Source organism: Callospermophilus lateralis, chromosome 13 (assembly GCF_048772815.1).
Source record: "Callospermophilus lateralis isolate mCalLat2 chromosome 13, mCalLat2.hap1, whole genome shotgun sequence".
Lineage (NCBI taxonomy): Eukaryota > Metazoa > Chordata > Mammalia > Rodentia > Sciuridae > Callospermophilus > Callospermophilus lateralis.
The window spans coordinates 42648785-42674736 of record NC_135317.1 but is presented as its reverse complement, the minus strand read 5'-3'; the positions used below and the strand labels follow the sequence as shown (position 1 = coordinate 42674736).

Genomic DNA, 25952 nt, shown 5'->3' with positions numbered 1-25952 from the left:
AAAAAAAAAAAACTCACAGTAAAATGATATGGCATTTTCAGGAGACTATTAACTATATTACATTCAATTCAATTGTTTTTATATTATTTATCATAATCAAACAGTTTGCTCAAATATTTTTCTAGTTATATGGAAACTTTATTTTCTGTTAATTAAACATTTAAATATTTAATTAAATGTTTTAGAGCTTATAAAACTGACAACAATCTTGGCTTTAAAACAATGATGTTTTGGCCTTTTATTCTCCTTGTGTCCCATAAAGACCTCACTTAAGTAGGAGCAACTGTTGCCCACTACTCCCATCACCTGCTCTGGAAAGCCCTTAGAGACAGGTTTCCCAGAGCCATTGTGATCAACCGTGATACAGCAGACCTCATTATGAGGCAGGGAGAAGACTGATCGTGCTAGGTCATCTTTTGACACTTAATCCATGCTCACTTTTGTAAGACATTCTCAAAGAGAATTCACAAATGATCAACCTTATGGATATGAAAGGTGGTGCTCTCTATCACATCAAGCTTTGTTTTTTTAATGGCAGTGCTGGGAATCAAACCTAGGGCACAAGCAGACTGGCAAATGCTCTACCACTGAGCAACCTCCCCTGCCTATGCCATCTAGTTTTTCAAAGTAGGAACATTGCTTTCCCTTGAAAGAACTTACATTTACCCCCTCAGTTGTTGATCCTTTAATCTGTAATAATTTCTCAATCTTCTTTTTCATCATATATAGATACTGAGAAACAGCAATTTTGTGATCAAGTACCAACAATGCAATAATACTTCTGCATTAATAGATCTGCCAACCCAACGTCCATGTCTTAACATTTAACAAGTTTTTGTTCATTTACCTATAATCTGCACTCTTTAGCTCATAATTAATGAAAGTCACACGATCATACAGTATTTTGAAATAGTCAATTTAGTTAACTCCAAAAAGAATCAACCAATAATACACAGTATCAGAAAAAGTGATGTCAGCCAGGCAGTACACACCTGTAATCCCACATTTAAGGTCAGCCAGGGTAACTTAAAGAGATCATATCTCAAAATAAAAAGAGGTCTAGGGGTATACGTCAGTGGTAGAGAACTTGCCTAGCATGTATGAGGCCCTATGTTCAGTCTCCAGAACTGCAAATAAACAACAACAAAAATAATAATAATAATAATTAAAAAAGGGAAAAAACAAAAAGTGGGAACATTATAGGAACTTTTTCTTTTCAATTTATTCAAACATTAAAGAAAGAAAGAGAGAGAGAGAGGGAGGGAGGGAGGGAGGGAGAAAAAAAAGAGAACAAAAGAAAAGGAAGGCTTAGTATTTACAAACATCAAACAACACACACAATGCCCAAGCCATTTTAGAGCAACAAATGGATAGAAACAAAGAATTCCCCACTGGAATTCATAAATGTTATAAAGAAAAGGATAGTGACCAAAGACACAATAATGGAAGGCAGCAGGGATGTCATCCTCTTTCAAATGTGAGGATTAAGGAAGGTTCTTTCATGTGATCCTTTATATGAAAGATAAGAAGGAACCAAATCTGAGAATCAGGGGGACAGCAAGCCAGGCTGAGGCAACAGTAGGACAAAGGCTAGGAGAGGGAAAGGGGTGGTGTTAGTTGAACACATATTTGCTGATTGGAAAGATCCAGCAGAGAGAGGCAGAGCTATTCACGACTAGGTAGCTGACTGTGAATTTAACATAAGAACAGAGTCCAAAGTCTGAGAAGGACTGGAGACAAGCACACAAGTGAGGACACTGGCAGGTGAGAGGTAAAGGAAGCCTCCTCCTGGAATGACTAAGGAAAGGTGATCTACATTCTCAGCCATAACATCTGAGAAAAACATGAAAAACAGAAGGAAAAACTAAAACACTTGTTGATATACAGAACCAATGAAAAATATCACAGGGCACACTCACATAGACCCCAGTGGAGATAAAGACAAAAAAAAAAAAAAACAATGAACAGAATGTTTTATCCCTTAAAATAGGAACATCTTAGGACCACTTCATGTCCATATTCAAGGTAGGTGGGAAAAGTCTGTGTAGCACTGAAGAAAAGTATATATACCTCGATCACAAAATCTGCAAATTAAAAATGGCTTATGAATGATTCAATTTCTACAAGCAGGCTGTAGGAAATAGGTAGTGAAAACAACATATTGTAGGCTAAAAATGTTAATGCAAGTTCTTTACCAGCATTTTTTAAAGAACAGCAGTTCCACTGTTCATGAAATATAGAAATAAAACCCAAAATTTCAAAAGCAAATGACATACAGATGGGTGGGAATATAATATAAAGCAAGTATTCTTTCTACCATCATATTTAATTACACAACTCACAACAAAAATCTTTAAGACTGCCTGCAGTGAAAATATGAAAAGGCACCTGAAGGTCAGAGCTAAAAATGAAAATGCATCTTCATCCATAGAACAGGCTCTTAAATGTCTGATTCTAGCAGCAGTACTCACAGGCAAGGAAATCATCAGCTACTAACAGATTCCCCATGAAGGTTAATCCACGCACCACCCAAGATTTTTTTTTTTTTTTTCCCACTCAGTAGAATATCTGCCTCACTTCATTGCTGCTTACAGACTTCTAGGACCATAGGCCAACAAAGCAATAAATGTGGCCAGCAATCAAGGGAAAGGAAAAAATAGATGTGTAGCCCTTCAACTGCACAATCCGTTCCAAAAGAAAATGAGTGACACTGGGCCTCCCTAACTTCACTTATATCGCAAAGGAATCCATATGCATAACCAGTGGCCAAGTGGAAGCCTTCATAAGACACTTAGAATTCTTGAATAGTATCCTTACATTTAATCCTATTAAAACTACACATGGTTGCCAAAAACAAAAGGAAATATTTAAAAATGGATGCAGACAGAGAGATTAACACTAATGTCATTTTGGTGTCAGATTATGTTCTTCAGAAATGAACCAGAGATGATTTAAAAAGATTAAATTTTATTCTAATTCTGATAAGATGCCACAGAGATAAGAATCCAATTCTGAAAGGATGATGAGGGCATTAGAAATATGCCAGGGATGAAAATGAACCAGCACAGCATACCAAATGGTTCTTCCAATATGCAAGGAGAAAATAACATTTAAGACAATCAAATCAGTCAGGGATGGGGATGGAACTCAGTGGTAGAGCTCTTGTCTAGAATGTGTGAGGTTGTGAGGAGTTCAATCCCCAGCAAAACATGCACATGCAACACACACACACACACACACACACACACACACACACACACACAATTACTCAACACAAAACAGAGTTGCTGAGGTAAAACCACTAAACAGATTTTTACCTAAAATGAAAGACAGGAAGAAAAACAGCCTCTCAGAAGTCTCTACAATAGGCCAGAAACTTGGTCTGCATTTCAACCTGTAATACATCCATATCTGCCAAATTTATTTTTCCCATTTTGTACACAATGAAAATGAAGGCTGGGGGGTTTATTTTCCTTGGATACAGCCATACAGCCATAGATATGAGGGCCAGAAAGCAAGAACTCAGCCATCGGAGGGGCAAGTTTCTAATACTGACACATGCTTCCCAGACTCACGGTGTCTTTTTGTCTTTAAATATGTGTAAGGGCAGAATGTTTCTTGTCTTTCTCAGGAGAAAATGCCAATGAAAGTGCCCCTCCATGTGACCTGCAAGGCTTCCCTAGGAAGTCAGGGGATCATTTCTAAAAAGATGGTCAACAGGGGACCCTACACTCCAGACCTGTTCCCCATTGATACTGTGGAGTCCACAATATTTGATAATAAAAGTAGGATATATGTAAGGTTCATGGAAAATATATGCTACATCCTTTAGTCTCTTCATGTATTGTAACAGTAGTCACCCTATCATGAAAGCACAATAAAATAATAATTTTGCATTAATATATCCAGGTAAGAAGACAATTCTTCCAAAAGGTTGGTTTTGGTTTTATTTTTGGTGTTATTGTGAGAACAACTTTCTGTTATAAAAAAACCTCTGGCATTTAATCATTAGAACTAAATTTAATTTTAATATAATCTTGAGATTATTAGTTTCTACATTTGGTGCTTCTAGAGAAAAACACCAATTATGTTTGCTTCTAAACAAATTTTGCAAAGGTTTTCAAATAATATTAATAAAACTCCTTCCTTTTAAAATACAACTGTATGAATTTAGTATGAGAGGGCTTAGGTTATAATAAACCAAATAATCAGAACAGTCATTGGTTACTCAGTGCTCATGGATTAAAGAATAATCATAAAATGAACTACAATAAAACACATTTCGATTACCCTTTGGCATAACCAGAACTTGACCTTGTTTCCCACAAATGACAGCAGACACTATGAAGTTCTGTTTCTATATCTGAATTTTGATTGTTCTCTGTTTAATGCTGTGACCATTGAGTTATTTTACTGGCCAGTCTGCAGCTATTGTAATTAGATTTCTAAATAAGTCATCTTCTGGCTCTATAATTAATAAAGTATGATCACTTCATAATCCAGAAATCAACTTCTTTATATCATCTACATAGTTCTAGATCTGAGGAAAGGGAGATTTCCGACCCCACCCTCTTATTCCAGAAATTCTAGTAAGTACTTGGGAAAGAAACAGGATGTTCCTATATAGGGAGAAAATTCAAGTGTGATGAATCACACAAAAACAGGAGCCACAGTCTGTCTGTCCCCAACACTCACAAGCTCATAAGACAAAGTGAAAATAGGTAAAACCAAGGGCCACAATTACTTATTGACTGGCATGGAAGGAAATAAATATTTTAAATGCTTCCATAAAACCTGAATACACTAAGAAATGTTTTTTCACTAAGTTTTAAATTTACTTTTGCCCTAAGTATTTAAAATTTGGTGTAAATAAAAATATAATAAAAAGTAAAAAATAAAACAAATTTAGAGTAACATGATATAGAAATATAACTATTATGTATCATGTCAATATTAATGACAACATCAAAATATTTTTGAAGGTTTAAGAAGTATCAGAATAAACATCTGTAAGTAGGTTATTTTTGACAATAAAAAGATAAATATTCTCTAGCATTTTTCTCCATATACAAATATCTTATATTTAAGATTTTGTTGTATTATTTTTGTAATATCCAGGATTCAACAAGTTCAGGCTAATATAAAAAACAGACACTATTCCCATCTCAGTCATTATCATTTCAGAAGGACTATATGATCAAAGGTCAGACATGTAAATACTTTGCATGAAAAAATATAAAGTCAATGTGTCATGACTTGAACAAGTAACAAAGGTATATAAAATAACAAGGAAAAAAAAAAAGGCATTGTGGGGACTGGAGCTGTAGCTCAGTGGTAGAGCATGCTTAGCATGCACAGGTCCTGGGTTGCAATCCCTGCACCCTCTTGTCCTTGCTCTCACAACTCCTGGCTTTGAGACTTTAAGATACAACCCTGGATGGTGGAATTTCTATTTGGCTGGCAAGAGGACAAATGTGAGGTATTGAACATCTAAGGTTCCAGAGGAACAGTGTCCCAAATATTCAAGATATTTTCCCACCTTCTGAATAATCTGCCAGTTAGATGAAGTTTTTCTTGATGGAAAGAACCCTAGAACATAGTTTTCACTAAAGGTCAGGGCAGTCATTCCCTTCTCAATAAGCTTAAGTGGCAGTTAGAAGGTCTCTTACACTTGCCTGCTATTTCTGCTAATTGGGTTCAGGACTGTTCACCAAGAGAAAGTAGTGAAATGGCAGGCTCCCAATTAGCCTATATTTTCCTTAAGATCACTCATTTTCAGGTCCTAAATACTTCCAATCATGTATTATAAAGTTCCTGCCTCCTCTTTTGTAGAATTTATTAGTTTCAATAAAGTGTGAGGATACAAAACAAAGTCAGCTTATGATCCATTATCTGCCAATATTAAATTACAGTCCATGCAGAGTCAGGGAAATGGTAATGGTCAAAAGAATTCAAACTTCTTAAAACATACTACGACATCAAAACTAAGAGTTCTATAGCCTTTTATCTTTGTTTCCTCTCAGTCTCAGAATCAAAATTTCAGAAGCTTGAAAATTTTTTTCAAAAATCCATTTAGTTTTTCAGATCCTCAGTGTTTCCTCTGAGATCTTTCAGAGAAAGGAAGTCACAGATTGATAAACCAAAAGGATGTCCTTTGAAAGATAAACAGCCCTCTACCTCTTGAGATGAATCTGATGTAGGACTGAGCTACAGTTGATTCTGGGCAAGGTGAGTTTATCTCTGAAAAGCAGGAGAACTATCTCTGAAAACCATGCCATGTTGACCCCAAGTGCTTCCCAATACAGAGCTGTACTAAGACACACCATCTCCTTTTTGTTATAGAAGTGAAACCACCAATATCCTGACAGAAGGAAAGAAGCTTCAATATCCCCTGATGTAGGATCAGGTCCATGCCCAAAACAAAGACACTCTGGGTTTCTGGAGGTGCCTCTAGGTCAGCATTCCAAAGCACCCATTGTCCTTTTCTCTCTGCTGTTTATTCCCATTGGCAAAGCTGATGTGATAACAATTGCCTTCAACAACAGAGATAATGAGAGGCAAGCACTCTAGTAGGAAATAGAGCAAAAACAAATGCACTGAAGGCATACAAAATCTAGAACTCTCTTGACCTCTCCAGTGTAGAGGCATAAGGAAAGGAGGACAGCCATCAGTTCTACTCTGGCAATCCCAAATTGTCAAGTCTGAGGGTTGATCATTATTCTTTTTTTTTTTTTTAATTTTTAAGAATACAAAACATTATTTTATCTATGGGATGCAAACTTTTTTATTTGAAATGGCAAGAACTATGGAGGGAAAAAAGCCTCAGAATAGACATAAAGTCAGATGACTCATAGGGAATAGTTAACAAAATAAACAGATTGCAATGAGAGTATATAAAGTGGAACCAATAACTCTTCTTCTGTCCAAATAATAGTGCTTACTTCTGGCAAAGAAATTTACTCTGAGCTTTGTTTTTTTGTTTGTTTGTTTGTTTGTTTTGTTTTGTTTTGTTTTTGTGTGTGTGTGTGTGTGTGTGTGTGTGTGTTTCTTGTCCCATAAATAAATTTCACTCTAATTCTGTTGAAGAGGAATCGCCAACTGCTTCTACTTTTCTAGGTATACAGTCTCATTCATACCGTATTTAATGAATGCATCACCTTTTTCTAAACTTAAGTCAAGGAAGATGGTTTAGGCCTACAAATCCACTTGCTGATGTCATCTACATAGAATGAGGAGTACCTGTTTTTCCAAAACCTGCCTATTGTGAAACAAATATATCAAATAATGTCAACAGAAACAAATCAAGACTAAGTCTTAGGGGGAAGGTTTCTCAAAACAATGCTCCAAAAAAATATTTTATACTATAATTATAAAAAGAAACTGTACCACTTCCTCACAAACAAATCTACAATTGTAACAGTAGATAGAAGTAATATCCTTATAATATAATTAAATGTAGTATCATTTTTAGAAAACCCTGGGCTGCCAATCTTTGTATCCAAATATTTCAATAAAAATGTCATATTGAGCATATTTAGCTAATGCAGGTTGTCATTCGTGTGCCTATACTGCCCTCCCTTCTTGATTTAACAGAACCCTGATAATATTCAATGATGACAAAGCCCCTGCTCTTAACTCAAGGGGGTTAAGCTCTACTAGTCTAAACCAACACTGGTATTTTACTTTCTTTGATTTAGAAGTGGGCAGAGAAGTAATGCAATTTTAGCTAACAAAACACTAAGGGGCATCTTTTGCGAGGCTGTGGGAAAGGCTTTCTTGCATTCAAAAAGAGCCACAAAGAGGACAAAGGCCTTGTTCCCCATCCTATTTGAAAGATGTGATGGTTAGGGTTCTCATAATAAAAGACAAGCTGAAGCAGACAGTCAAGGTAGACTGGGGAGGGGCACCCTGGAAGGAAAATTCAGACCTTCCCAGAGGTTGCTGAGTTTTTAAATATAGTCTTAGGAGGGCTTTCCCTCCCTCCAGACTTACTGTTGCACAAATAACAAGTATCAGGAACTAGCAAATTCAACTATCCAAATCCTAAAAACATTTATTTTAAAGTAATAATGTAGAAACAATTCATTTAAAAATCTGAAATTTTGAGAAAACAGTGTTTCCTAAGTAGAATCTCCATGTTTTTTTTAATTGTTTAAAATTATTTCCATTTCAATATTTATATGCTAATACTTACTATATAATAAAAACGAGAACCTTTGCAATACCAAAAAGTGGTGTACAAGGAAAACTGTCCTTTTTTGCTGGTTCATATTTGAATATTCCACCAAATTATTTTAGATGGTTTGTACTATATGAAACACAAACTGAGATAAAATATGTAAAATGCTTGGGATTTCTTTCAACTAATGTCATTAATCTAAATTGAAAACTGCTATTCTGATATTTAGGCAACAGAATTATTAATTATGTAAAATTATTGAAATATTTAAACAATAAAACATTTTCCCACTGAGTGCTCACATAGTTATTTTCTTTAAAAAGTTCATATGGGTGTAAAACTAATTAATTAAATAACCAAAAATGTTTATATTTAGTGTTAAAACTATTAAAACATGTTCAACATCACTGAATATCATGGAATTATAAATCAAAACCATGAGTTGTCACCTCATACCTGGTTAGGACTACTGTTTTCAAACAGTCAAAAGATACAAAGTGTTAATGAGGACATGAAGAAAAGGCAACCCTTGCACTCTGCTGGTAGGAACGTAAATTACTACAGACACTGGGGCAAACAGCATGGATGCCTCAAAGGTAAAAACTGAACCACCATCTAATACAGCAATTCCTCTATATGGATATGTTCTAAAAGAAATAAAATTACTACATTAAAATCATATTTGTCCTTACATTTCATAAAAGAATTATTCATAATAGCCAGGATATAGAAGCAATTTAAGGATTCATCAGCAGATAAATAGATAAAGAAAATCAGATGCACACACAGGAATATTATTCAACCTCAATAAAGAAGAAATCCTATAATTTGTGACAAGGATGAACATACAGAACATTATACTCAGTGAAATAAGCTACACACAGAAAGACAAATACCACATAGTCTAACTGATATTTAAAAGTGAAATAGAACTCATATTATCAGAGTAAAATGGCAGTTACCAGGAGCTGGCATGGAGGAAAATGTGAAGTACTGGTCAAAGGGCACGAACTTTTAGTTATAAGACCAATAAATTCTGTAGACCTGATATAAAGCATGGTGAGTACAGTAAATAATAAGGTATTACAGAGTTGAAACTCTTTCAAAGAATACATCTCAAATGTTCTCATTTCACGCATACACAACGCTATCCATGTGAGGTAACAGATTTATTAATCATCTTGATTGTGGTAATGACTTCACATTGTATGCATATATCAAAACATCACATTGTACACCTTAAATATATACAGTTTTGCCAATTATGCCTCAATAATGGCTGGCAGATATTTAAAAAAAAAAAACAAAAAAACTATTACAATGACAAGGAAAACACTGGGATTCCCCACTATGAAGGAGAGAGGAAAGGAGGGGGCGGGAAGACAAAAGAAAAGGGCAAGAGGAAGGGAAAGGAAGGAAAATATCATGACTAAATAAGAATCCAAAACATTAAATCAACACTGGAGGAATCAGCTTACCAGTGAAGCAGCACTTCTCAAGTAGTGATATAACACTGTCTTGGTCCAGCTATTTCTGCCCCCACCTTTGGTGCTGGGGATGAAACCCAGGACCTTGCATGTGGTAATTATGCACTTTACCACCAAGCAGAATTTGTAGCCCTTGGAAGGAGTTATTTTTAGCAAATGGTAAACGATTCAGACTTCATGAATTGTTAGGTGGCTGTTTCACAAGGTAAACTAGCCAAACTTTAAAAATTTTAGCAATTAAAATAAGTCATTAACATTTATGAAGGGTGTTTTGGCTTGGATATGAGGTGTTCCCCAAAAGCTCACATGTGAGACAATGCAAGAAAGTTCAGAGAAGTGACTGGGTTGTAAGACTGTTAACCTAATCAGTGAATTAATCCCCCGATGAGATTAACTGAGTGGGAAGTAAAGGCAGGCGGGGTGTGGCTGGAGGACTGGGGCACTGGGGCCATGCCTTTGGGGTATATATTTATATCTGGCAAGTGGACACTCTGCTTCCTAACCATCATGTGAGCTGATACCCTTTGCCACACTCTTCTGCCATGATGTTTCACTTCAGCTTGAACCATGAAGAATGGAGTCTGTTATCTATGGATTAAGACCTCTGAAACCATGAGCCCTCAAAGAGATTTTTCCTCCTCTACAGTTGTTCAGGTTGGGTCCTTTTAGACACAGCAGCAAAAAAGGCTGACTAAGTCAAAGATATAAGTGCCTAAACCTGACAAAAATAAACTAGGTTCTAAAACAACATCATGGTATATAATCCTCTCATAAAGTGAAGTCAGAAATAATGAAAAGTTTTAATTTGTCTTTCAGATTCCTTGACTTACTGTCTAATGCAAAAGAAAAGAACCTTGAAATTGTCCTCACAAACTGCATTATTCACTGCCAAATATCTGGGCTGCTGCAACATTACCAGCTGCAGTGCTTCAGAAAATCTCCTGCATATATTCACAGCTACTCAGAAGAAATCTTTGAGTAACCCAAAGTTTTAGATGGATTCAGACATAGAACATACTACTTGAAACTTTGTTTTAAGTATATATGAGATAGGAATGTTGCACCAAGGATACATGTACAAGGAGGCTTTTATGTTACCTGTTCTTGCTTCTCCAACCACTTATCCACCATTGGGTGACTGGCACTGAGAGATGAGCGAGCATTGTCTCTCTGGAATTGGTTAGACCAGTTACTAGTATCCCGTGGGAGGCTTCTGTAGTTTTCATCTTTCTATTCAAAATGAAAAACAAAAAGGCATCTTGTGAAACACGAGACCAGAAGTAGTAGGAGAATGATTCCACATATTTAAAATATTTTTCCAAGTCTATACAAAGAATCTGACTGAGAACATTACACCCACATTAGACCTCAAAAATGCTGTAATGTGGGGGCTGGGGGTGTGGCTCAAGCGGTATCGCGCTCGCCTGAAATGTGTGCGGCCCGGGTTCAATCCTCAGCACCACATACAAAGATGTTGTGTCCGCCGAAAAATAAAAAATAAAATATTTTTTTTAAAAAATGCTGTAATGTTCCGAGATCAGGGAAGTGTAATCTCACACTCACACACACACACACACACACACACACACACAGAACACACAAAACATTTGTATACTTCATACTCCAACCCTACTCAATTTCCCCAAGGCTGAGCAAGTACATTTAAAAAGTTTAAAAAAAAATCTGTAAGCAAGACATTGATTATTTGTTAATCATGCTGTGTTCCCTTTTTACTCTTCTTTCTAACATTATAATTATATCGTGGGGTATCTTCTACAATTTACCCAAAATGTTGAAAATAAGGAAGGTTAATAGATTTGCTACTTTTGGGATCCTTAGGGCTATTGTGTTTCCTATTTCAGAAACTGTCAGGATTAACTAAAATATCAAGATAAGGTCAAGGCTATCACAAACCTGACACTTCAACAAACACATAATCACTCATTCTGACATGGTTATGATAAGCTATATCTCAACAAAAATAAATATTTATTAACTAAGTTTTTAATATTCCTCAGAATAATCAAGTGCTACTGGATGACTCTTTCAAAGAGTAAATTATAAGAACTTGTTTTGACTTCTGAGCTTTAAAACTTAATTTTAATGTTCAGAAAAGAAATGACAAATTAAGAAGTAGAGAAACTGAATTTTGAGTTCAATAACTAAATCCAAATTATCTTCTATAAGAACAAATTTAAAATGTTGCCTTTTGTTTAACCCACCTAGTCAAAGTAACAGAAATATAATATTCTTCTTAATTTTGCTAAGAGCAGTCTGGCTATAAATATTATGTATGCAATTGATTCTTATTCTCCGTTCCTTAAACTATATAAGCATCACATAGTATCAAATTTTTTTAGTGCAATAACAGGATTATATTGTATAGCTCTTAGCTGTAGACCAGGTTATTCTTTTCTCTTTATGAGTTCTACCAGAGAATAAAACAAGTACAAATGAACAGTCTTGGACCTATGTCAATACTGTGACATATGAAAATAAAGAAACAAAAAATACACATTTACCATTATAAACTTTGATGTGAAACTTTTGGATTTTTTAAAGAATTGAACTGAAAAAGCTAAAATCATTTTTAGATTTTGATAGTCCAACATTTGCAGCAGTAGTTTTTATTAGGAAAAAAATCTATAAAAAAGTTTACTTGGAAAAGTCAATCCATTTCTGGTCAGTGCAGCTTGTAATGGGACTGTAATGGGACATAAATACAATCACAAGAAAATGCTGATAAGATTAAGGATGCTGGTCCATGCTCAGGGATTAGAGCTGACCTTGCTTACAGGCATGGAAATGATAAGGAGAAAACATGCCCAAGTCTAAGGAAAGAAATGGAGCAAACAAAGAAACTGAGACTCACCACATGTCAAAATACTAAGAACCTTTCCTGAAAATGTGCGCTTCAGAACGAAGCAAAGGAAAAATTATTTTGCAGCATATTCCATAAATACACTGACAAGAACTTCAAACAAGCCACAATGGATAGATAATCAATGATACAAACTTAAATGTCTACAAAGAGAAGAACAATTGGAAATAGGGTGAAATACAATTTTTATGTAAGGGATATTAGAGTTTCCATTCACTAGAACCTTCTTTTATTCATTTCCCATTTATTTAAGATGATTTAACACCAACTCCTTGCTTCGAAATTAAATTGTTAACAGAAGGTCTGAAAAACCTATCCTCTCTTTTCAGTAGGAAAGGTTTCAGAGAAACCAACAGTGCCAGGTGACAAGGGAAAGTTTGTCTTTTCAGAAATGTGCCAAGTAATGGAGTAGAATAAATAATAGAATTAGAAAAATCAACTTTTTAAAATTCCTAATGGAATAATTAATTCAATTAATTATTGTTAAATGTTAGGTGAAAAGTTGATAGGGAATTGGATGTTTGCAGAGTGATAAAATATCACTTGAAAAGGAAGCATATATATCTTTAAAATAATAGATCTGGTTCTACTACCATCTCAATTTTTTTCCCCCTTTGGAATCCTGCTGCAGCTGGTACTCCTTTGCTCCTTCTGAGTCCCCATCACTGTTCTTATTCCTAAAAAGGGTCCTCAAGGTCTCTTTCTATGGACTGATCACTACTGTCTCCCTGGACAAGCTCAAAAAATGCATAATTTCAAAACCATCTATCCTGATAACATGGCACTGGTCACATATACTAAATATTTTCCTAAATTCTCAGGATAAATTTACAAATGGAAGCCTCAAAGAAACATCAAACACAACAGATCCAAAATGAAACTCACCTCCTAGGTCAACTCATGCACCCTTCCCAAACATATTCAGAATCAAACACAACTCCTTCCTTTATAATCACCATAGTCCATAAATCTAGTGGATTCAATATTCTTTTTTTAGATTTGACTTCTTGAACATAACTGCACTTCAGGATCAATGTGTCATTCATGTGAAACGACAACAGTGACCTTCCGACAGGACGTGGTCTCTAGCCCTAAAAAATAATGTTCAAGGCTGCTTCCTGGCTGAGAATTTTTCTCAAATGTATGTTGGAACACATGGCCTTTGTGGCATGAATGCAGACAGAGGAACTTCAGGTGACTATGCTTACACTGCCACACTCTCTGTTGAAAGCCACAGCCCAAGGGGCCCCAGCAAACTTCCAGCTGCCAGCAAACTTCCAGCTGCCAGCTGATGATTGGCTCACAGTGGCCCCAGCAAACTTCTAGCTGCCAACTGATTGGCTCCACTGCGGTGATGCTCATTGGGCTGTTTCCCCGCCCTTTCAGACCACGGAGCTGCTCATTGGGGGACTTTTTTTGGCTCCGCCCATGCGACCCAGCCAATGGGCCTCAAGAGCAGGAGGAGGGGGGCAGGTTGAGAGGCTTGTGGAAAGCCAGTGGTGGCAGTTGGGCTCTGAGGGTTTTTCCTGAGGAGCTGTGTGGTGTGGTGTGTGTGCTCTAAAAATAAAGTTCGTTTCTTTTGACAAGTGGCTCCTGAATTGTGCCCAGCCAGACTGCGGCACTCTCCTCTTCACCTCCACTCACCCTGTTTATGAGCCCAGACATCCAACAGGATTTCTTCTACCCAAATAGTTCACATTCTTCAAACCCCAGTTCAAAGGCTACTTTCACTAAAGAGCATTCCCTGATTCTCAATAGAACTAATCATGTCATGCTTTTTGTTACCTCTATATTCTAATTTTACTTTAATTATAGTTCTAACTTATAATTTAGCTAATTTTTAAAATTGCTATTTCCACTATTACAGTGAAGGCTGGGCAGAGATCACCATTCACCTTTAAACCCAAGCATTTAACACAGTGGCCTACACCAATGAGACAGCGTCTTTAATATTTTTAAGGTTTCCTATTTTACATGTTTTCAGAAAATTGGAATTTTAAAAGAACACTCTCATAAATTGTTTCAAAAATTATTAAGGGAGTACTTTAAAGAGGTATCAATATAAACATCAATGAAAACTATTTCCACCGAAATGTAATGATTGTATTTTGAGATTTATACTAAAAAAATGTGTACCATTGATGTATGCGTATTTCAATTTAATGTCACACCTACAGTATACAATGTCTTTGGAAAACGTGATTATTTCTAATTGCATATGAAAAATAGTATTATTTCTCCATTTAAGCCCATTATGCCATGTAGTTCATATAGCAGGGAACCATAGAATAATCACAGTATAGAGATTATGGCTAAAGATTAAAGAACCTATCTTTTAAGTTTTTTATTTGTTTGTTTTTAGTTGTTGCTGGACCTTTATTTTACTTATTTATATGCGGTACAGAGAAAAGAACCCAGGGCCTCACACATGCTAGGCAAGCGCTCTACCATGAGCCACAACCCCAGCCAGGACCTGTCTTTTTTCACTACACTTGAAAAATTATTTAATTTTATACTTATATATCAACTTTGAAGAGTTAGTGGATAAGAAAAGTAAAGCTGACATTAACTCCTCATAATAAAAGTTTTTATAATTTTTATAATGGGGAAGTCATTAATGAATCCATATACTAATTCATGTGTACTAAAAATTCAGTAAATTACAGTAATCTTAAATCATTATAAATTAAGTAAAAATTTTTGAATCTATATTTTTAACAACTAAGCAACAAATATATTATATTGTTGCTAGCATCATTCAGGTCCTACTGGCATTTTAGCCATGTTCTCCCACACAGTCTCGCCTAAAGTTTGAGTCAAGTGCCAACAAAAAATAAAGACCTGAAAAGCTATTATTCTGTATTTATGATGGGAATGGATAAACAAACATCATTTAATGCAATTTCTTTCTTGGGGGGCAGGGGTGAGCGGGTGCATAACCAGTGACTGAACTCAGGGGCACTCATTCACTGAGCCACATCCCCAGCCCTATTTTGCATTTTATTTAGAGACAAGGTCTCCCTGAGTTGCTCAGCACCTCACTTTTGCTGAGGATGGCTTTGAACTAGAAATCCTCCTGCCTCAGCCTCCCAAGCCCAGGGGATTACAGACATGTGCCACCACGTCTAGCTTTTTAATGCAATTTCACAATATATACATAGATATCTAATACTTTGCCATTGAAATGTATATAGTAGACTATTTTCAATTTGAAATTATTGCAGAGAAAATTTTAAAAATGGGTAGTGTTAATTATATCTATGCAAGACTACCTGCAAACTCATTTATGAATCACGCTGTAAAAACGTCAAAAATGTGAAATCAAACCAACATTAATCCTCTATTTCATATCTGAAAAGAAGACCAAGCCATCAAATTTTATTATTCCTGTTCAGATTTTGCAACATGATACAGCAATACTTATAATAAATTGGAGAATGTATTTTAAATCAATTTCATAACTTGAATAAATTAATGTCTCCTTTCTGCACACTAGTAAACATCAAAGCAAAAACAGAAATCTTTAGACTTAAAAAAAAAACCCTATCTGTAATATCAATGCGAAAAACACTAATGATTAAAATTGCTAATGACAAGACATAATTTATTCCACTAAAGCCTGTACTTTAAAGATTTTATAAGAAAAATAACTATAAGGAATTACTCTCCTTGTTTATTTTTATTTTTTAAATTATGTTAATCTTCCATTTAAGAGGCTGCCCCAAGCATCCAGCTTTGTGCTGGATAGGGGAAGACTTTCCCTCTTGCCAGAAAAAAACAGATGTTCCTGCTGTGATCAGGGATTTTCCTTATCATCTAAAATGTACTGCCACATCATCAGGTGTCAAAAAGCCAGCAGGCTGGGAAATGCATATTAATTTGTTGCTCCCTGGTAGCAGTATCCTGGTTATGGAGTAAATCTGGTCCAGGATACTGAAAGTAAGTGTGCTTTCTCCCCCACACTTCTCCCCAAGCCAATTACAATTCAATAAAAAGAAATCACATAGAACCCGACCAATGCCTTGAGATAGAAGCTTATTCCTGGCATGCTCAGCTGAGACTTCAAGGCTTTATCTCCCAGAAACAGCTATTTAGCTGATGGTCAGATTTCTTGGCAAGCCTACATGCCTATGTTGCAAAATCAGAACTATTTCATGATTTTTGAAGAAGTAATGGACATTTCTATCTTACTATGTAGGAAACCCAACTACATTTCCACTTTGCTTCAGTGCAAAAATTTCAGACAGCTTTCTAAAAATCATGAGGAATCACACCATATTTTCAAACACAAAACATTCAATGCATATAAATTTCACTTTTGCACCCTCTGTGCATCATATGGTTTCAAATATTCCCAAGTGATGTTAAGATTTTAAATTTAAAACATGTTTTCAATGCTGCAATTGTGGTAAAAGAGAATTCAATTTTCCACTTTATCATTTCTTCAGGAAATGATACACAAAGAACAAAGGAAACTATTTTCAGGATATGTAACCTGAAATTATGAGACTGAAGTAAAATTAGTAATCATGGCTTTGGATAGTTTTTTTTCCTAAAAAATTGCATAAAGCTTGCTAAAAATCATCAGTAATAACACTGTTGAGTCAATGTAGCAGACTCTTTCCTCTCTTCCTGGCCAGAGTTTATCTTTTGTGCCTCCTGATAGGTACTCAAGAGTACAACCTAGTAAGCAACACTAGGGATAAAGCATATAAGAAGACAAAACTATAAAGTGTTCTGTAAATAAAATTGTTTCTGACTTTCAAATCATCCTCAAAAACAATGAGAGAAAGATGGGGGAGTAGAGAGGGGAGAAGGCAAAAAGTTCTGTAGACAATGACATAATTTTTGGCGGGGCGGGGGGTTACTGGGCACTGAAACCACATGGCTTTATCACTATATCCCCACTCCTTTAAATTTTTATTTTGTGACAGGGTCTCACTAGATTACTTAGGCTGGCCTTGAATTTGTGGTCCTCCTGCCTTGGCCTCCTGATTCACTGTGATTAAAAGTATGCACCAGTACAAACTACAATACATTTTTTATTTTAGAGAGAGAGAGAGAGAAAGAGAGAGAATTTATTTTTAATAAATTGGTAGACACAACATCTTTATTTTATTTTTATGTGGAGCTGAGGATCGAACCCAGCAACTCACGCATGCCAGGCGAGCACATTACCGCTTGAGCCACACCCCCAGCCCCAAAAGACATTTTTTTTAAGATTTTTTAAGATGAACAAAATACCTTTACTTTGTTTTTTATATTCATTTTTTTTACATGGTGCTGAGAAACAAACCCAGTGCCTCACATGTGCGAGGCAAGCACTCTACCACTGAGCTATAATCCCAGCTCCCTGCCACAAGACATTTTTTAAAACATAGAATCAAAGAATTTTCTTCCAAACACAGCATAGGTTTAGATTATATTCACAATGATTTGGGACAAGATCTGTTTCAGATTTCAGATTGTTTTTCAGATTTGGAAATATTTGCATATACAGAAGGAGATATATCTTGGGTATCAGACACACATCTGAAAACAAAATTCATTAATATATACCATTTACATGTAGCATGAAGGTAATTTTATAGAATATTTAAGAGTGCACAAAAACAAATTTCATGGTGTGAAATTTATCAACTGTTACATTGGGTTGATGCTCAAAAAATTTTTAGGTTTTGGAGTATTTCAGATTTTGAATTTTCAGATTAGGGTTGCTTGACCTGTATTCATCATCACTTATGATAGATACATGGCTATTTTGAAGCATACTAGTACCCTGTCATCTGTGGCTTGGCTTTCTGAGGTTTTAGCTACCAGTCAACCATGGTTCAAAATTGTGAAATGGAAAAATACAGGAAAAATTCATAAGTTTTGAACTGCACAACATTCTTAGAAAAGTGATGAAAAGGTGCCCTCTCAACTCTCTTGCTCTTTCTAACCAGAAGTGGATCAAACATTTGTGTAGAGTATCCATGCCTATTACTCAGTAGTCATCATAATTATCAAATCAACAGCAGCAGTATCACAGTGCTTATATTCAGGTAATTCTTATTTTACTTAATTCGGCCCCCAAATGCCAAAGTAGCAATATGCAAAGAAAAGCTTTGAAGTGCTCATCTTATATATTTAAAAAAGTATAAGTTCTCAACATACTAAGAAAGAAAATTGTATGCTGACGTTGTTTTGTTCTTGCACTTGAAACTCCAAAAGTTATAGTATGCTAAGTGCTTAGTTAAGATAGAAAAAAAAAAAAAACAAACATTAAATTTAAAGGTTCACTACTATATAAAATTTAAGGCATTCACTGGGAGTCTTGAAGTGTACTCCTGTGGATAAGGGGAATCTATAATGAACCCCCCAAAAAAGCATTATTTGACATCCCTAGTTGCTAATATACTATGTGAAATGCCTAATGTTGTTGATCTGCGGTCAGTTTTTTTCTCCATTATCTGCAATCCCCTAAACAATATCCAGCACATCAATGAGAATAAACATTAGTACATAAGTGCATCCTACTTTCCTTTTTGATAACAGGTTGCCCTCCTATTCTTAATAACTACTAATGATAGTCAGGGAAAAAAGAAAGGAAATAAATAGTGTTATAAAACTGTGCCAACGAAACCATGATGAGACAAACAGGAAGCCCAGACACCCACACATTTTTGTTAAAATGACAAAATTGTAAATGATAGATACTTACTTTGCTAAACTTCAGTAGAGTGTGCAACAAGAGACAATACTGGCTTTAACTTTCCAAAAATTTTAAACACGAAATGGTCAAAATTCAGAAATTCTGAAGGTAAATCTTTGTCAAATGCTCAAATTTTAACTAATAAATATCTTAGTTTTAAATGTCTGTTTTAACTTTTTAACTGAACTTACATTTTAAATAAGAATTAGTAACAAAAACTGAAATTAATTTATCCAAGTAAACTAATTACCTAAGCAAATTAAAATGTAAAAAAATAAAACCTCTCAGCTTATACACATTCAAATTGTATTATTTTTCCTTTAAAATTTTAAAGATATCATTCATAGTTGTTAAAACTCATTCTGGCCAGAAAATTCTAACTTATTGGCTCCCTACATGTGATATGACACATGCTCAATAACTTACAGATTACACTGTTAATCTGAGAAACTCACAAATGACATATGTACACAAACAAAAATTTATGTACAAAAATGGAAGTACATGTTTGAGAATTACTTTGAAGTTTGCAGCCAAGTTTCCAGACACACAGTAAACTCTTCAGGTTAATACACTAACAAAACCAGACACATTTTGGCTTTAACTTACAACGTACAATTGGCCAGCAGCTTGTTAAGGTTGCCAGACCACTTAAGAAAAATAACACCAAAAAGATAGATCTGCATCAGGCTATCCGTATAAAGAGATCGAGTGTGCTAAAAGGTTGGTCAAAATCTCTCGAGGAGATTCAAGTCAAATAAACATAAAAAGGAGACAACACTCTCTAAAGCTTCTAGGTCTGTTCATAGAGCAGAAAAATGTGAGAGAAGAGAAAGAACAGCAAAAGACCCTGCTTTTTCTAGGGTGCTGTGTTTTCTCAAATGCTTTCTCTGCATTAATTGATATAATCATATGATTCTTTTCCTTAAGTTTATTAATGTGATGAATTATGTTTATTGATTTTCATATGTTGAACTGACCTTGCATCCCTGGGGGTAAACCCCACTTGATCATGGTGCACTATATTTAAATATGTTTTTGTATTCAATTTGCCAAAATTTTGTTGATAATTTTTGCATCTATGTTCATCAGGGATATTGGTCTGAAACTTTCTTTCTTTGAGGTGTCTGTCTGGTTTTGGTATCAGGATGACACTAGACTCATAGCATGAGTTTGGAAGGGGTCTCTCCATTTTTATTTCATGGAATAATTTGAGGAGGAGTTTTGGTATTAATTCTTCTTTGTAGGTCTTGTAGAACTCAGCTGAGAATCCATGTGGTCCTGGGCTTTTCTTGGTTGGTAGGTTTTGATGGCTTCTTCTATTTCTTTGATTGAAATCGATCTGTTTAAATTGTGTATGTACTCCTGGTTCAGTTTGGGTACATCACATGCCTCTAGAAATTTGTTGGTGTTCTTTTTCAAAGAACCAGCTTTTTGTTTTGTCGGTTTTTAAAATCGTTTCCTTTGTTCCAATTTCGATGGTTGTAGCCCTGACTTTAATTTCCCATTTTCTACTACTTTTGGTGTTGATTTGTTCTTCTTTTTCTAGGGCTTTGAGATGTAATGTTGGCTCATTTATTTGTTAACTTACTCTTATTTTAATGTATGAGCTTAATGCAATGAACTTTACTCTTGGCACTGCCTTCATAGTGTCCCAGAGATTTTGATATGTTATACTGGAGTACTCATTTACCTCTAAGAATTTTTTATCTCCTCTCTGATGTCTTCTGTTATCCATGCATCATTCAATAGCATATTATGTAGACTCCAGGTATTGCAGTAGCTTCTATTTTTTTATTTTATCGTTGATTTCTAATTTCATTCCATTATGGTCAGATAGAATGCAAGGTAGTGTCTCTATTTTTGTTGTATTTGCTAAGACTTGCTTTGTGGCATAACATATGGTCTATTTTGAAGAAGGATCTACATGCTGCTGAGAAAAAAATGTATTCGGTCGTTGATGGACAGAATATTCAGGCTACTTGCTTGAACAAATTTTCCTAATCTACTTCAAGAACTCAGAATACAATGAAAAATTTTAAATACAGAGCTCTCCCACCTCCCCAGTACAGGGGGTCAAGTCCGGGGCTTGTACATAGTAGGTACATCCTCTACCTCCGAGATATGCACCCAAGCCCTAGATGAAGTATCCTGAATCTGGAATAAAGAAGGCAAAGAACATCTAGCTTAACCTGTTGCTGGCTGAAAGAGGAAACAGGAATCCAAAGAAGACCAGATGCTCTGCACATATCATCATGGATGTGCCTACCCATCTCAATGCCCAGTTGCTAGTCAATTCCTGAGTAAGGAGATATGCCACCTCTTCCCTCTCAAGGGTAATGACAGTAATTTCTGGTATCCATCCATTTATAGAGATTGAACCCTCCCACAGAAAGTATCTCCTGAATTCTTTTATATAAAGTTAGGCACAGCAACTGAATAATCTTCAATCACAAATATTTTTAGTACAGATGTTGGCTTACTGAGAAATACTACATAATCTTAAGAAAAAAATCATTAAAAGTAAAGGAGCTGGGGTTGTAGAGCAGTTGCCTTGCCTGTGTGAGATACTGGGTTTGATCCTCAACACCATATAAAAAAATAAAGATATTGTGTCCATCTACAACTATAATATATATATATATATATATATATATATATATATATATATATATATATATGTGTGTGTGTGTGTGTGTGTGTATTTAGTAAAGGGTCTGCTTTAAAATTATGGTAAATTACAATGATATTTTTCCAGGTAAAACTGGAAAACTGCATGTTTTCTTCAATGAAAACATGCAGAAGTAGGTGAGGAGGAGAGAAGTTTAATTCTTTTCCAAACTCTACAAAAATGTTTTCTCCCCATGGATTCTGAGGAACCAAAGAACATGACCAACAAGGTAACATGGACAATGGAAGCTTTCATTTTATTTCTTGCATGGTCCTTCATAAAGACCAACATGGCTATTCAATTTTCCTAGAGCCAAAAGCATTCCATAATCAGCCAATGTCAGGAATAGAGAGAAAGAGGTCCTCCATTTTGACCTATACTCCTTTAGCTACATTTAGGATGAAAACACACACACATACACACAAAACATATTTCAGGTAGGATTAAATTTTGGAAAGCCTGATCTCTCATTTATCTTTCTTAAACCTCCATTTTTAATTTTTTTAATTTGACTTTTCCTTTTCTTTCTTTCTTTTTTTTGAGATGAGGTCTCACTATGTTGCCCAGGCCAGTCTCAAACTCATGGGCTCAAGGGATTCTCTGGCTTAAGCCTCCCAAGCATCTGACTACAGGCAGAAGTCACCTCAACTGGCATCATTTTTATTGCCCTGTGGTGCTAGAAATTGAACCCAGGACCTTAAGAGGCTAGGCAAGTGCTCTACTACTGAGTTCATTTCCAGTACCTGACTCAATTTCTTAAAGCACAGAAAACATGAAGAGTACCATTTGACTAATAATGCTTGACTCTGAAAACCGAAATGAAATCTGAAAACAATTTAAAATCATTTTAGAAATAATTTCTGACCTTGAAATATACACACATTTCATTTTCTTTCAAAAACACATAACCCTGTTGATCTCAAAACTAAAATTATAAGTAACAACAGCATTTGCACCAAGACTGCTTTGCACAACACCAAGGGAAGAAGAGATTCTAGGGAATGAGGGAGAGAAAGTAAAATAGCCATCTTCTTACTCCATGATTCTTACAGTCTTATGCCTTATCTAAATGTGCATCATTGTTATGTTTTGGATCTGGAAGGTCCCCCCAAAAGCTAGTGTGCTGAAAGTTTAGTTCCCAATGCAACAAGGATCAATGGTAGAGCTTTTAGGAGTAATGAGGGCTATGAATTCATCTGTGAATTAATCCATTGATAGCTGAATGGACTACTGAGAGCAGGTGGAAACTGCAGGAAGTTAGGGTATGTTTGGAGGAAGGAGGTCACTGGGGGTGTGCGCTTGTACACTACATCTTGTCTCTGACCCATTCATAACATTCTCTCAACCTCTATCTTCCCCACTGCCATGATGTCCTGCTTCACTTTAGGCCCAGAGCAATGGAGCTGGCTGACCAAGGAACTGAGACCTCCAAAACTATATGCCAAAACAAACCTTTCCTCCTCTTGTTGTTGTTGGCATGTATTTTGGTCATAATGGTGAAAAGCTGACTAACACAATCATAAGTCATTTATATTTATCTACCTATTTTTCAACTAAATCTGAAAAAGAATGTATCTCTTTATACATATGTAGGTAAGTGTGTATGTATAAATATTTTTCAAGAAGTTACTAAAATTTCTAAATCAAAATATCTGCATCATATATGTAACTTGTCAGATAATATAAAACATTCGCACTTTCTTCTTAATATTTTCAAGCTTACCATGCCAAGACTTCAGTGAATCAGATGGATTCACAGAACTATTGGGAATTTCTATGGAAATTCCTAAACTCAATGTAAGGTATAAAGATAAGATATCTTTCCCCATAATTGCAAAACTGCCTCCTCAGGTAAAACATCTCTGTGGGTATATTTTGGAAATTGCCTGTTGAACAAGAATAATGACTTTTCTAGAGAACTGCAACTCTCCTTAGGAAGTATCTAGTGTAAAGAAACAGAAAGCACAAACTTCTAAAGAATTATGACCCCCGGGAATGCAGGGTATAACTCAGTTGTAAAATGCACACCTGGCATGCAAAGGTCCTGGGCTCAAAAGGGCTCTGGACTCTCAGCACACACACACACACACAAAAAAAAAACACCAACAACCAAAAAAAAAAAAAAAAAAACACCTCTCACCTCTCCCATTCCATCAGGAGACAAAGCATCAAAGCATGTTTTCTGAGCAGGATATTCAAGGAAATTATTTTTGCCCTAAATTATAACTAAAAATTAGAATTTTAGAAAATGTGATTCAGAGAAATTTTTAGTAAATCCTGTTGAAACCCTGCCCTCTCTGGAAAGCTTAATCTGATTAAAGAAGAAACATAACAGCTGTAGCATCAGGATGACCCACGAAAAATTGAAAGCCAGGAGAATGCAGCATGTTTGAAACCAGTGGGCAAGGGCTGAGCATGGAGCTCAGTGGAGAGCACTTGCTTAGCATGCACAAGGCTCTGGGTTCCAGGTCCAACACAGCTAGCTACATAGAAAATAAACCAAGTGACCATTTCTTAGATTCAGTCTTATAACGGGAAAGGTATCAACCACAAATCAATAATTAATAAATCAGCCAAAAAACATATCTCATTTCCATAGAAGGAAATACACATATAAGGGAGTGATGAGGTGTGTTAGAAGGCTTACAGAGGCCAGCAGCTGAATCCTGGTTCCGGACATTCCAATTACCTGTGTATTAGAATCTCTGATTATCAGCACAAAATGGAAGTGATACAAATTAGTGTATAATGTTAGAGTCTTAAACAACTTAATTTAGAAGAAAAAGTTTACAGAAAAATTTGCAAAGATTGTACAGAGAGCTCCTGTAAACTCTTTATCCAACTTCCTTTCATAACCCACGGGTTATTTCTAAAAACCAAGAAATTAACATTGGTACAGTACTTTCTCCTCATCTCATTCTCTAATGCTCTTGTCTTATACCAGAAGCCAATCCCAGATTCCGAACTGCATTTAGTCACCAAGTTCTCCTAGCCCTTCTCTGGCCTTAATCAGCTTCTCAGTCTTCCCTTGTCTTTCTATGACCATGACACTCTCAGAGAAAACTAGTCAGGTATTAGGATGCCCCTCCATTTTGATCTGTCTGATAATTCCTCAAGGTTAAACTATGTTGTGGGGTTTGGAGGGAGGGGGACACAGGTGAAGTGCCCACCTCATCACCTCCTACAGGGGTACCTGATACCAACACAACTCCTCACTGGTGATATTGTGTTGTTCATCTAGTCATGGTGATCCTACTATTCTTCTCCAGGACCAAGTCAGTATTTTTTACTTTGCATTTTTTATTCTTAGGAAATGAATCTAGTAAACAAAGCCCAATCCTAAAGCAGAGAACAAAGCTCCAGCTTCTGGAGGCTGAAGTGCTGCACATATTACCTGAAATTCTTCTATAAAGAAATGTGTCCCTTCACCCCACTGATTTTCTAATCAATCATCAGCTCTTGGATATTTACTTTAATCCTTGGGTTATAATTCAATAGTATCACTATTTTGTTATTTCTAAGTTGTTGTTAGCATCATGCATAGATTATCAAGAAGTTGGCTGAACATGTCATTTCTCAATAATGATAAAATTACAATAATATAAATTCCAAGGACCAGAGAAAACAGACACAGAACAAGGAGTGAAAACGAACAGATCAGTTAATACAATCATATTATTAGTATTGATATTAATGAAATTCACATATTTCTATTTAAATATATTGAGTGGCAACATAATTTATCTATTTATTTTAGTGTTATGAATCATACCCAGGGACTCACACATACTAGGCAAATGCTTTACTACTAACATAAACCCCCAGCTCCAAGAACACAAAATGTAAAAGTGGACAATCTGGGTTCATATTATAACTTTTATCATATAACGACTAGACTATTAGGTGAGTTATTTAAATTCCCTAAGGTTCTAACCAATGAACAATAAAACAGGAATATCAACAGTACCTATGCTTTTGGAGAGTGGCTAAATGAAATACAATATGTAACATACTTGCTAGAAATAGCAAATACTCAAGAC

The 25952-nt window shown here is 35.5% G+C and overlaps 1 protein-coding gene across 19 annotated transcripts in view; it reads right to left on the bottom strand.

Moving 5' to 3' along the window:
• The window catches only part of Pard3 (par-3 family cell polarity regulator), a 666792-nt gene that overhangs the window by 325295 nt on the left and 315545 nt on the right, over positions 1-25952 (bottom strand). For all 19 annotated transcript variants that reach the window (XM_076832338.1, XM_076832348.1, XM_076832341.1 and 16 more), the window contains exon 5: positions 10765-10896. In XM_076832338.1, coding sequence (XP_076688453.1) covers positions 10765-10896 — 132 coding nt within the window. The remainder of the gene's footprint in view (positions 1-10764; positions 10897-25952) is intronic.